Here is a 14406-nt window from a genome sequence, read left to right as displayed (position 1 = left end):
TAAATCTGTCCTGGAGGACCCTCAGCCAGTCTGGTTTTTGGGATATCCACAATGAATATGAATGAGATAACAATTTGCATGCTACTAAAATTCCCCCCACTTATGCATGCAAGGCAGTATTTGTGCGTGTTAATATATGTACAAATAGCCGTAAAACACAAGTATGTTATAAAATCGCCGCCTCCATATGTGTGCTTCGGCAATCGCGCACACGTGTGCCAGTGCGTAGGTCTTAAGATTCAACTCAGATAGTCTCCTTGTCTGTAACAGCTTTTAACTTATTTAGTTTTATTTGCTTCAGTTGGTAATTTAAATTCAAGAAAGGCCAGATTTTAAATTTTGGGGGTTATGTGCATGACCGGGCCTTGCAAGTGTCGCGCGCATTTTACAATGGGCTCGGCCAAGCGCGTAACCCCCAATACATGCACAAGTGCTGGGCCTGCTGTAAGGGGCAGCCGGGGGGCAAAGTCTGGGTGGGGAGGGGCAGGTTGGGAGAGAGAGAGAGAGAGCCTCTGAGGAGGTCCTCACAGTGTGCAACTATTTATATCTCAATAGAGGGCCATCTAATAGCTCAAGGTGAGGTGTTGATGGTGTTTAGGGGCCAGTTTCTCATGTAGAATGAGACGTTCCAACTGCACAGTACACCTTGGTGAAGATTTGACATCATTTGGAGTGAGGAAAGTCTCACAAAGATTATATTTTGTACTATGTTATTTCACCCTAGTTTGATGGTACCCTGTTATAGAGTCCACCATCAACACCTCACATCGAGCTATTAGATGGCTCTCCTATTGAGATATAAATACTGGACTAATATGAAGGCCTTGAAGATAGGCTCGCTCTCTCTCTCTCTCTCTCTCTGCACAAGGTGCGAAAAATAGGAGTTATCATGGGACGTGATAAGTTTACCATATCACGCGATATTACAGATGCAAAGTGGCCAATATCAATGCATTACTAACGCATTTTGATGAATATAGGGGTATGATTGGCTCAGCGATACATGGTGCCCTTGTCGGCGTCTTCAAGTTCGTTGGTACGGGTTTACCTAAACGTGGACTCCTGATATGAATTGAATGTGCTTTTAACAGGTATGCTATTGCTGTTTTTCACTGCTTAAACCCATCTATGTTTATGTCCTTATTTTATAATGAGTTTCTTTCGGTTTTAGTGATTGAACTACAGTTCTTCTGTCCCTCCTGATGTAGCCATTTCAGCGAAACACGGTGTCCGTGTCAGGGGACATCAACATGTTAAATAAGAATTTTTTTAATGATTCAGGAGTTCGTTTGAATAAACATACAAAGCTTTCTGAAAATATAAGGACATATATTTTTGCTACACTCCTCTATCTTTCTAGACTTAGGATCTGATAATATGTGTGAAAATGATTTTTCCTTGTTATTTTGATGATGTAATTCTACGATGCAATGGCAAGCATATTCATGTTTACTAATGCATAACTTAAAAGATCATGTAAAAATAGTGAGATCCATACTGAGTAAGCCAGGGAGTGGGAAAGTTATCCGGGTAAAATTAGTCTGATAACTTTATTTGGATATTGAGCAGAACATACCCAATTACACATTCCATAGTGCATGCATTTTGTTTCCTGCAGGATTTTTATCCTGCTTGACTCTATGTCCTCCTTACATACAGTGCCACCCCGCTATCAATTTGATCTGCCCTATTATCTCAATATCATTTGTACCCTGGTATCACAGTGTCCCACTGGTTATCCTCCTTCCACCAGGTCTCTGAGATGCCAATTATATCTTTATCTTCATTTTAGAGCCATACATTCAAACTCATCAATTTATTTTTTAGACTTCTGGCATTCACAGGCTATGGGGTTTTTTTAAAATTTGTATTTGTATTCACAACCTGCTATGAACATTATTATGGAAAACCTTTACAATAAACCCTCAGTATATTTCAGGTGTTAAAATATTTCTATTTTACTGACAGGAATCATTGATCATTTAAACATTGATTCCTCTTATGGTAAGATGTGAAATTAAAAACAATATCTCCAGTATCTAATGCTTTGTGAAGACTTTGGAATAATACACATATTCCCTTCACCTGCCATTCTTATTTATAACCCTCTGTCCACAATATTTAGATGTTCAAATTTCAGAACAGGCCTCTTCAAAAACTAATCCTTTTTAATAGAAAAAAAGTCTTAATTTTATTGCAATTTATTTTGAAATCATATACTCTATCAAGCCAGTACAACTACTGGTCTATGTGGCCAAGAATGCAATACCTAGATTCAACTCAGCAGACATACTCCTAGCCAACAGCTAAAGTCTATCTTTAGCAGATGTACCAAGTGGTTACAGATTTTCAGTTTTAATTGCATATGTTTATTTTCAATGACTTCCAGTTTATAATTATTTTAGTATTACATTTTTTTCTGTTCAGAATTACTTCATAATGAAAATGAGCTTCTAGAACTCAACTGTGCTCTTCCTGCTCATAGTGGGGGTAATTTTCAAAAGGATTTACACGTATAAATGTAACTACTATTGTAGCAATTTTCAAAAGTCGTTTACCCGTGTAAAGTGCACTTACATAGATAAATCCTATGGACAAGTCAATGACATATTGTAGCAATTTAAAAAGCCCACTTAAATGAGTAAAGTGCATTTACACATATAAAACCCAATTTTAAATATATAAATGCTTTTGAAAATTAAGCCCTACATCATTAAAAAATTCACGTAATGAAAAAATATCAAATAAAAGGAAGAAATTATATGTTCAGTTTATAAATGCTATTAACGTTGTCAGTATGACTTGCAACTTCACAGATGACAGCACCAGTCCTGGAAAATCCTTAAACTTCACTAGAATAACTGAATAATTTAGTATGGCAATCTCATATTAACCTATCATATTCAAATCACCATGATCAAGCCCTAGGGCCGGATTTTAAAAGCCCTACACGCATAAATTCAGAGGATTTATGCGCGTGGGGGGGGGGGGGGGGTTTGCGCGCGCTGGGCCTATTTTATAAAGGCCCAGCGACGCGTGTAAAGCCCCGGGACAAGTCTAAGTCTCGGGGCTTTACTAAAGGGGCGGTCCGGGGGCAGGGTCTGAAGTAAGTTTTGAAATTTAAAAAAAAAAAAAAGAGAAAGGTAGGAGGGAAAGGGCGGGGGAGGTAAGGGAAGGGAAGGTGGGGTGGGGGGGGGTAGGAAAGTTCCCTCGGAGGCCGCTCAGATTTCAGAGCTGCCTGGGAGGGAATGGGGGTAGGCAGCGCGGCTTGGTGCAGGCTTGGCGCGCACAAGGTGCACAATTGTGCACCCCCTTCCTCGTGCCAACGCCTGATTTTATAACACGCGCGCGTTATAAAATAAGGCGTACATGTGTGCGTGCCGGGTAGCATGCGCACATGTACGCCCGCGCGCAGGTTTAAAAATCTACCCCCTAGTGTTTCCAGTTTATATGGAAAAGAATGATTAAGGGCCTAATTCACTAATACTTTCTCTCTATTTATTTATTTTTATTTATTTGAAGAGTTTTATATACCGTCATTCGGAAACGTTAAAATAACGCCATCATAACGGTTTACAAAATAGGTTATAGGGAAATGGGGGGTTAACAATGGTTGTAAAGTACAAACTGTTATTAGGCTTAGGAAATAACATAAGTAATGATTAAGTTCGGTTTATGAGTTCTTTCTTATTTAAGAAAAGCATAGATGTGATGAGTTTCAATTAATCATGAGGTTGTGTTGGAGGACGGTGATGTTTAGATGATCCTTTGGGTGGAATGGTATGCTTTGTTGAACAACCAAGTTTTTAATTCTTTTTTTAAAGGTTTTTAGGTTTCTTTCTCTCTAGGATGGGAACTGCAGACTCATGCTCTTGGTCAAAGGATTGTCACAGTTATGGCTTGTCTACAAAAAGGGATGAAGTGTTATAAAATGGGGAAAAAACTCAGTTAGTTGCTAATGAAAGATCCTGGTACTGTAGCACCATGGGGCCAGTTAGAACAGAGACAAAAGCCCAAACAAGGAGGAGGAAAATTGCTGGGCCAAAACAATAAAAATAAAAAAACATATTTTCCATAGAAAAAAATGAAAATTAGAATCATGAGAAAAACATTCTGTTGAATTTTTCTCCAGTTCTTAAATTTAGCAAATATGGCCAAAAGTTCTATCTGGATTTATGTATAAGTTAACAAAGAAACAAAGAAGATAAAAGAAGATAAAGATGATAAGGACTTTGGTCTGCCCAATATACTTCTTGTTGCAATGCCACAGACCACTGGCTCCCAAATGTATCCCCCAAGGACCCGGAGTCAGTTTGGCCCCAGGACATCCACAATGTATTTGCATGAGATATATACGCATGCATTCTCCTCAGTCTCATGCATATTGAGACCCCATGACATACAAATGTATCTCATACATATTCATTGTGGATATTCTGGAAACCTAACTGGCTGTGGGGTCCCCAGGATAGGTTTGGGAAACCCTGTTATGGTTACTCCAAAAAAACTGACTAGCTATTGGGTCCCCAAGGACACAACTTTAAGACTTCCATTGCTTTTTGGCTCTCTCTTCACTTCTATGCAATTCAGGATTCTCTCTGCTTATTTTAAGTTTTCTTGAATTCTGTTACCATTTTCAAGTATATCACCTCCATCTTGTGTTGAAGATTTTCTAATGCAACTTCTGAATCTACCTCCTTCTAGCCTCATATCATGACCTCCTGTTTTACAACATCCTTTCTAATGAAAAAAAAGTTTGCATTTTGTGCATTTATTCTTTTGAAGTATCTGAATGTCACTATCATATACCCACTCTCTCTCCTCATTTCTAGTTATACAAGTATAGGTCTTTGAGTCTCACTCTATTACGCATCATAGTGTCATCTGCAAAATAAGGGCCAGATTTTAAAACTTATGCGCGGGCGTAGATTTGTTCGCGCAACCCGGCGCGAACAAATCTACGGCCTATTTTATAACATGCGCGTGCTGCCTGAGGAACTCCTTTAAAAACCACTCTTTACTCAGAGTGAACTCCATTTATCATTATCCTCTGTTGGCTACAACTCAACCAGTTACTATTTCAATTAATGACCCACTTCTTGGCTACTCATTTATGAATCTCCTGTGTTGGACAGTGTCACAAGCTTTATTTTATTTATTTCTTACACACCTGTTTTGCAATGGACACTCTAGGCAAAGTTTGTCAAGAAAAATTACATAATATAATCCAGTTAAATTGCAAGCACAAAATAGCAACAAAGAGAACAAAAAATAAATACTACTACTGTATAAGTCAAACAATATTCATTACATCAGTGACAAGAACCATAAAAAATAAGGATAAAAAGAGAACCGAGACCAAGTACAAGGCCATAGATAAAACAAATATATGACTTAATTATAAGATTTGACGTCATTGGAGTGAGGAAAGTCACACAAAGATGAGATTTCTACAATGTTCTTTCACCCTAGCTTGATGGACTCTCTAACAGTGTACTATCAAGCTAGGGCGTCAAATTTAGTGCTGTTCATACGTCTCACTTCAATTGTAAAACTGGCCCCAAAACCTCACCTTGAGTTACTAACTGGCCCTCCTATAGCAGTATAAATAATAGTACTATATGTGCCACCCCAGAGGCTCGCTCTCTCTCTGCTTCTCTCTACTCCACTCCTCTCCCCCTCCCCTCCCCATGCCCGAAACGGAATTTGCAATATTTATCGCAAATTGCATTATGGCCGTTTCGGGCATATCGCACAACTTAATGCCAGGAAAAAAGGTGTTGTTATTTCTGGCGTTAAAAGCGTGCAATAATGCCCCTCATTTTCATTAATCCTGCCCAACCTTCTTCCCAATCCCGCTCCTTTGCATAAATGTGACAAATTTGCATTCGCGCCGCATGTTGCGCTCACTATCACGTGCGTTATGGCGTTATCACAGGTGTTAACACCATAAAGCACTTTGGTGAATGACCCTGTCAATTTGCAGAAACAAAAAATATTAGAATTGCCTCAAACAATTGACACAAAAAAATGTGTTACCTTGTGTGAGTGTGTGTGTATATATATAAATATATATACAATATACTGACAGTCAACTGTAGTCTGATTACACACTATGCTTTGTGAGTCCCTTAAGTAAACTATGAATTACATTTAAACTCAAGAAAAACACATTTGATTATACAAAATAAAAGAAGCATTCTTACCTCTCCAGATTCCAAATTCTGAGTGGTGACACATGCCTACAACAAGCTGTCCCCGTCACAAACGAACTATAAAAAATAAAAAACAGCACTAAGGATCAATGACTTGAATAATGTGCACCATATGTTTTTCTTTCTTGTTAATTAAGACATTACAAAGCTAAAAGCATCCATTATACCTACAGAAGTGATAACCCTTAAAATAATGTATGGAATTCTAATGCCCATGGGCTCCTTAGGAAATCACAGTTAAAGTATAGAATTTAGAAAAGAAAAAATGGCAAGTTTTGTGATCTGGTTGCATTCCAGTCCAAGAAATCTACTTTTTTATCCTTTTCTTCAGAAATATGTGCATTTCTTTCCAGTGGTAAGCATGCACCTCTTCCAAAGATGACCTTGGATGTAGTCAATATGTAACCACAGACTACTCTAAGTAATGCGCAGCTAGAAACTTTGGAACTGTCATGTGTTTAGTACCATGGATCCCAAAATTGCAGATCTCTCCTGGATACCAGAAAATCTGAGGCTGGGCACTGAAAGAACATATACAGGGAGTTATTTTATAACTGCCCACATGTGTGCAAACTCTGCGGGTAGTTTTCACCCGTGAGCTTTGCACAAATTTTCAAAGGGAAAGCACAGGAAAACTATCCACATATATTTATACCAGTTATCCACATATATTTATACCAGTAAGGGAAGCTTATTCTGAGAAAAATTACATGCACATTTTTGAATTTTCATAAGTATGTGAGTCAGTGCAAACCACTCTCCAACCCACAAACCTGGGAACGTAACTTCTCACTAGGGAAAAAGTTATGTGAGTAACAAGTCCACTTCCAAAGGAAATGGTCTGAAAATTACCTTCATAAAGTCCATAAGAAAACTATTCTTCTGTATACAATTCAGAAATCAAAACTGCTTTCAAATGAATGATACTACAAGTAGTGGAGAAACAGATACACTGCAAAAGTATTTTCCTGCTAATTATGGGTGCTTTGAGAGTATAGAAATAAAATTGGTGTTCATGAGCAATTTTGAAGTGCAGGTACTATTGCTGGTTATCTTTTCTGGTGAATTAAATACATCAATTGTTCAGCTGAGGAGTTAGCAGCACAGAAAAGGCACAAAATAAGAGTGGAGAATATATGCAGACAAGGAGTGGGATGAGAGAATACTAGAAGTGGTGTTTTTCCAATGTTTATCCTATATTTTTTTCTTTTTCATCAGGGTGTTTTATCAGTGTTTATTGGTTAAAACCTAAAATCTGAAGCTCTAATTATACACAGCCAAGTCCTCTGAGGTCTCACACATGATTTCAGAACTGGGACACAAAGTCCGATCATTTCCCATTGAAAGAAAACTGCTCCATGTGAATCAAACACAAATTTAAGTGCAAAATCAATATAGTACCGGACTCACACAAGCATTGACAACAGACAGATCTGTTTCAGGAATATACAACTTATCTTACAGGTTTCATTTCTCTTCCTCATAGGGATCAAACTTTAACTCTGAATCTGACGTTCCACAAAGATGCCTGAGCAGGAAGGTGAGAAATTCATCCCTAATCAGAATAGTCTCTATCTAGTGAAATGTCCATCCAGACTTTATTTTACACATAGGACCCATTTGAATTCACAGCCACAAAATGGAAACAAAATTATTTTTTTTCATCACAGGGTAGCAACTTTTAAATGTACTTCTTTTCACATTTATACAGTCTGTTATTTTCACATACTTATTTATCCCATTATTGATGTGCATGTGTAGACAGCAAATTTTTAAAACAAACTTTACGAACATCCCCAAAATACAGATATTTTACTTTAAACTCATATGAAATTTGGGATTAAAATTCAAAGCAATTCCTGAGTTACAATAGTGTGAAAAAAGTCTCTAAAAATAAAAAACTCATTATTTTATAGTTTTTATTCTAAAAAAAAAACCCTAAATGTTTTCAAGTTTGTCTGAATAACAAGGAGGGAAGTGTACCAGTTTTCCTTGAAAATTACTTTATATTGACAAATTTATCAGTGAGGGACAATTGTGATTTAACACAGTAGTGCCACTACAGACCCACATCTACAATGACTCTACTACAGTGGTGAGCAAACTTCGGTCCATGGGCCAAATCAGGTCCATTAAGATCTTTCTTCAGGCCCGCCCTTCCCTTGCAAATGCTGCATTATGTGCAGCTCGCCGATGCTCTGATCTGCCTGCCCGAGTGGCTGACATCATCAAAGGCCACCCTTGATGACGAGTGATATCATGCACAAGCAGGCAGATCCGAGTATCAGCACTGTTTAATGATGCACTGGCAGGGTTCCCACCCTCCGCCAGGGAGGAGAGGCCCTGCACTGCTGTAGGTTTGATAGTAATCTGCCGGCTGGCTGAGTACAACATCCTGGGAAGGAAGGGTGAGTAATAATGGGTTCTAACTAAAAAGGAAAGGTGTGAGTAAGGGAATGGAAGAGGGGATGATAGTGAAGAATGGAAAGGAACAGAGATGGAAGGAAGGGAAAGGGTGAAGGTGGTGAGTGACTGAAAGGGAAGGGATGCAAATGAGGGGGAGGGAAAGGGTGAGTGACTGAAGGGGGGGTGGGAATGAAGTGGGAGGAGGCTATGAGTGACAGAGAGAAGGGAGGGAGGGGTGACTGACAGGGAAGGTGACTGAGTGGGAGGGTGAGTGACAGAGGGGAGCAAAGGGAGTGATTGGGAGTGACTGTCAACATCGAAAGAGTGCAATCAAGGGGACAGCTTAAGGGCCAAGGCAGAAGAATTCAAGAGAAGGGCCCAGACAGTCCAAGCTGAAAGAGTATACTCCGGGGGACAGCCTAAAAGCCAAGGCAGAAGAGTACAGAATGAAGGCAGACGACCGGGAACAAAGAGCACAGCATGGAGGCAGGAGTCCCAGGAAAAGACAGAGCAGCATGGAGGCAGCAGCAGGAGCAGCAGATGAGACATGATAAGATGCGGCAGCAGCTGAACCGTGACTGGAGACAGCCTCAAGGAGGCTGGAGTACAGGCAGAGCATAGAGGAGGGAATTAGAAGCAGACTACTGGACTACAGTGGCATGTATTAGACCAGCGCTTCTCAACCAGTGTGTCGCCAAACACCGGCAGGTGTGTCACGTCTCCCGGTGTCCCACTGCCCATTGCATTTCCCTTCTCCCTTTTTCCAGCCCCCGCAGGCCAATTGGAAGCCTCCTTTCTTCCTACCCCCATTGCCCAATGGGAAGCCTCCTTCATTCTGCCTGCCCCTGTGCAGGCCAATCGGAAACCTCCTACCAGTGGGAGCAGGAAGACGGGAGGAAGCCTTTGATTGGCCGGTGAGGCAGGCATCGCCTAGTTCAGGGGTGGGATGGGAGAAATATCAGTTTCGAACTCCGATGAAGCAAGTCTGCCACAGCCCGTGGCGATGAAGAGGAAACCCGACCCTGACCGAGGCTACCACGGGAGCCCATCCCCGTGGTGGCGAAGAGGAAACCAGATGCTGACGAAGCAAGGCCACCACAGCCCATGGCAGCAAAGAGGAAACCCTATCCCGACCGATGCCACTACGGGAGCCCATTCCAGTGGTGGCGCAAAAAGAAAGCCCGCCGGAGTAAAGCCAAGGCGGAACTGAAGCCCATCCCTGCAGTGAAGAAAGAATATGTTTTTGGTGAGAGCGGGTATGTCTGTGTGTGAATGAGTGCCTGGGTGAGAGCTGGTGTATGTGGGTGTGAACGAGTGCCTGGGTGAGAGCTGGTGTGTGTGGGTGTGAATGAGTGCCTGGGTGAGAGCTGGTGTGTCTGTGTGTGAATGGATGCATGGGTGAGAGCTGGTGTGAATGGGTGCTTGGGTGAGAGCCTGGGTGAGAGCTGGTGTGAATGGGTGCCTAGGTGAGAGCTTTTGTGTGTGGGTGTGAATGGGTGCTTGGGCGAGAGCTTGTGTCTGTGGGTGTGAATGGATGCAGGGGTGAGAGTTTGTGTGTGTGTGTGTGAATGGATGCAAGGGTGAGAGCTGGTGTGAATGGGTGCTTGGATGAGAGCTTGTGTGTGTGAGTGTGAATGGAAGCCTGGGTGAGAGCTTGTATGTGTGGGTGTGAATGGGTGCTTGGGTGAGAGCTTGTGTGTGTGGGTGTGAATGGGTGCTTGGGTGAGAGCTTGTGTGTGTGGATGTGAATGAGTGCCTGGGTGAGAGCTTGTGTGTGTGGATGTGAATGAGTGCCTGGGTTAGAGCTTGTTGTGTGGATGTGAATGAGTGCCTGGGTGAGATCTGCTGTATCTGTGTGTGAATGAGTGCCTAGGTGAGAGCTGGTGTGTGTGAATGAGTGCCTGGGTGAGAGCTGGTGTGTCTGTGTGTGAATGGATGCATGGGTGAGAGCTGGTGTGTCTGTGTGTGAATGGATGCATGGGTGAGAGTTGGTGTGAATGGGTGCTTGGGTGAGAGCTTGTGTGTGTGGATGTGAATGGAAGCCTGGGTGAGAGCTGGTGTGAATGGGTGCTTGGGTGAGAGCTTGTGTGTGTGGTTGTGAATGGATGTTTAATTGAGAGCTTGTGTCTGTAAGTGTGAATGGATGCATTGGTGAGAGCTTATGTCTGTGGGTGTGAATGGATGCCAGGTGAGAGCTGGTGTGAATGGGTGCTTGGGTGAGTTCTTATGTGTGTGGGTGTGAATGGAAGCCTGGGTGAGAGCTGGTGTGAATGGGTGCCTGGGTGAGAGCTGGTGTGTGTGGGTGTGAATGGGTGCTTAGGTGAGAGCTTATGTGTTTGGGAGTGAATGGAAGCCTGGGTGAGAGCTGGTGTGAATGGGTGCTTGGGTGAGAGCTTGTGTGTGTGGGTGTGAATGGATGCATGGGTGAGAGCTTGTGTGTGTGTGTGTGTATGCCAGGGTGAGAGCTGGTGTGAATGGGTGCTTGGGTGAGAGCTTGTGTGTGTGAATGGGTGCCTAAGTGAGAGCTTGTGTCTGTGGGTGTGAATGGAAGCCTGGGAGAGAGCTTGTGTCTGTGGGTGTGAATGGATGCATGGGTGAGAGCTTGTGTGTGTGTGTGTGTGTGTGCGCGCCAGGGTGAGAGTTGGTGTGAATGGGTACTTGGGTGAGAGCTTGTGTCTGTGGGTGTGAATGGATGCCTGGGTGAGAGCTTGTGTGTGTGGGTGTGAATGGAAGCCTGGGTGAAAGCTGGTGTGAATGGGTGCTTGGGTGAGAGCTTGTGTGTGTAGGTGTGAATGGAAGCCTGGGTAAGAGCTGGTATGAATGGGTGCTAGAGCATTTGTGTGTGATCGAGAGCTTGTATATAAGAGACCATGTGTGTGATTGAGAGGGAGACTGGTCAGGAAGATGACTAGTGTGCGTATGTGAGAGAGAGGCTGGTCAGGAAGTTGACTGGTGTGAGAAAGACCGAGACTGGTCGTGGGGTCTAATTGGAGGTGTGTGTGTGTGTGTGAGTGACAGGTTGTGGGCGCTAAGGAAGAGGACTGTAAGGACAGAGCTTCAGCAGCCCTTGCTGCTTCTGGTGAGTGCTATTGGGAGGGAAAGGAGTAGGAGAGTTGCTGGAGAGGGTAAGTAAAGGTGGCCTTTTAAATGTATTTTTCTTGATAGACTGCCATTTTAATTATTGGGTATTATGCGGTCTGTTGTTTTGAAATATTTTATTGATATTTGGACATGTTTTAATAATTTTTATGAGTTTTTAATTGTTGGATGATATTCTGTTCAGCAGCTATTTTGTAACATATTTAGTATAGCTTTACAATTATTTCTGTGTGGGGCTCTATAGCAGCTTGGCTTATTCTGTTTACCCAATAGGAAATGTATTAGTGTTTAGGGTCTGGTTTAACAGTTGTATTTCTTAGATAGGATTGATACGTATTTATTTATTTATTTAAAGTTTTTTGGGTTTTTTTACCGACATTTGTAGGTACATCTGTTTTAGTGTGTTCCATAATACATGATACTTTGTGCAGGTTAGTTTGTGTGTATTATTACAGATCCTGGGACTGTGTTAGATGCTATATTTCTCTTTCCATTTCTCCAGGTTCGCACTGCATGCAGAGTGGCTTTTTTGGTTTTCCATTCCAGTTTCTGTCTCCATATTTATAATATGTGGTTTTTCTGTACTTGGTGAAGAGTGTGTGACTGAGTTGAGGTATTTAACTAGCATGCAGGCATTTGTATCAATCTTATTTGTTGTGTTTTCTCAATAGGATATGCATTAGTGGTAAATTACTGTCTTTTCATAAGGAAGGCTATTTTGCTTGGTAGTAAAAGGAGTTTGTTTTGCTTTTACTGGGATGTCATCAGAACCAGAATATCTTTTTTGTATAGCAAGTTGTACGGGTAATGCCCTAGATCTGCTCTGCACTCATTGCTGGGGGTTGAGGGGATTCCTGTGGATGCAGAGTGCATGTTTACATTTAGCCCCATGATGGTCACATGTTCAGTGTGTCACGCATGTGAGAACCACCTGTCAGGTGTGTCCCGGCCAAAAAAAGGTTGAGAACCACTGTATTAGACCATCGCCATCAAGTGGGCAAAGGAACTCTGAAGTCAGGACGGGCCTAGCATGCTTCTTCCATCTAGCTGGCACAGGAACTCTGTACAGAGGCCTGGCCAGGCTTGTCCTGCAAGTCTTGTTTTTCTGCCTTAGAGGCCTATCTTCACTCCTGGCCCTGGCCCTACACCTACTCCTCCTTCCCCTAGCACTCCTGCCCTCGTCCTCCCTTCTCCGATCTTCCCTCCTCATACCTTTCTTCTCTCCTCATGCCTCTCATGCTCCAACCTCTCCACAACCACCACTCCTTCACAGACTTCCACACTCCTCCTCCACTCACCTCCTCATTCTTCCACTCTCATCACTCCTCCACAGAAAAATACCAACAGAGAAAGGTGACAAACAAACAAAAATTCACACACAGATAGACAAAAAAGACAAAGGTAACGGTAAATATAAGGAAAAACAGTAAAGGACAGCACAACGCACTCAGAAATTGCTATAAGAACTCCTAATCCACTAAACTACAACTCACATCCTCTCCTTTAACCCACGTTTTGACACACCCTCGAAAAGGCAGCTGCAGGAAGTGTGTGTATATATATATATATAAAACAAAGATATTGCACAATGTGCATAAAACAATGCGAGACGTGGCTAATAGCTCGTGCCACGGCTGATGACATGTTGACGCATCGCGGGTCATGCTGACGTAGTGCGCAATGCAATAATGCTACTCGTGACGCGAAAAATACCTAAGTGATGCGGGAGCTGGGAAATTACCCTAATCATGCCCCTTTTTTTTTTTATCACGGGCGCTATTTCTGCCATAAATATAGCATTTTGATAAATCTAGGGGTTAGAGAGATATTCTCCATCCAGCTCAGTGCTCAGCTCCATATTCCACATACGGGTTGTTCTCATATGAAATGGGCTTTTCCTGAGCTTTGAACATTCTACAAAAATAGGAGTAGGAGATTGTATGTCAGCTAAGGTCCACAGGCTCAAAAATGTTGAACATCAACTCTTGTTTTCCCTGTGGCTTTTGAAGTCACAAGGAAAGCACATAATGTCTTGCCTGCAAAAAGGCATAAAAGTGTCTGTTTAGGATGTCATATGTCTGCTTCAATATCTCGAAGGACATCAAATTGCCTGATTCATCCAGCAATGACAATATATCAAGGATTTATTTGGTATCCCATTCATAGAACAGACCTGCTTACATACTGGCATAAAATGTTTGTTTCCTACTGGGGCAGACAGTATGAAATTTTGTATTTTAAATGAAGTATGGCATTGAGCCATCTCCAAGCTCTATTTATTGATATGAACAGTATACTACCACCCACTTAGCTCAGTAAGAATGAATGGTAGACATGTAAAAGAAAGTGAAGCTCCAGAGGTTCTATCAATTCCCATTACAGTAACAGTGGGGTATAAAAACTTGATCGCATCAGCCAATTACCTACATGTCACATCAAGCACGCCAATTAATAATATTTTAGATTGGGAAGTCCCAGACTCCCCTGACCCCAATTTCACATTAACACCAAGAAAGCAGTTTGGGGCCTATGTGATTGCCAAAGATATTGGTATATAAGTCATTCTAATTTCACCAGTTGAGCTTTAATGAGGTAAATAGAGACCATTTGGAACATGTACAACCATTTTGGTAAATTAATTCTACCCATTACAGTTAAAGGGGTAACCCTTCCATTTCCACAAAGT

General features: G+C 41.9%; 1 protein-coding gene across 1 annotated transcript in view; it reads right to left on the bottom strand.

Moving 5' to 3' along the window:
• FBXW4 (F-box and WD repeat domain containing 4) overlaps positions 1-14406 on the bottom strand; it is a 426456-nt gene that overhangs the window by 214762 nt on the left and 197288 nt on the right. The window contains exon 6 of the mRNA XM_029610216.1: positions 6207-6272. Coding sequence (XP_029466076.1) covers positions 6207-6272 — 66 coding nt within the window. The remainder of the gene's footprint in view (positions 1-6206; positions 6273-14406) is intronic.

Source organism: Rhinatrema bivittatum, chromosome 7 (genome assembly GCF_901001135.1).
Source record: "Rhinatrema bivittatum chromosome 7, aRhiBiv1.1, whole genome shotgun sequence".
NCBI lineage: Eukaryota > Metazoa > Chordata > Amphibia > Gymnophiona > Rhinatrematidae > Rhinatrema > Rhinatrema bivittatum.
This window is presented reverse-complemented; position numbering and strand designations above follow the sequence as displayed.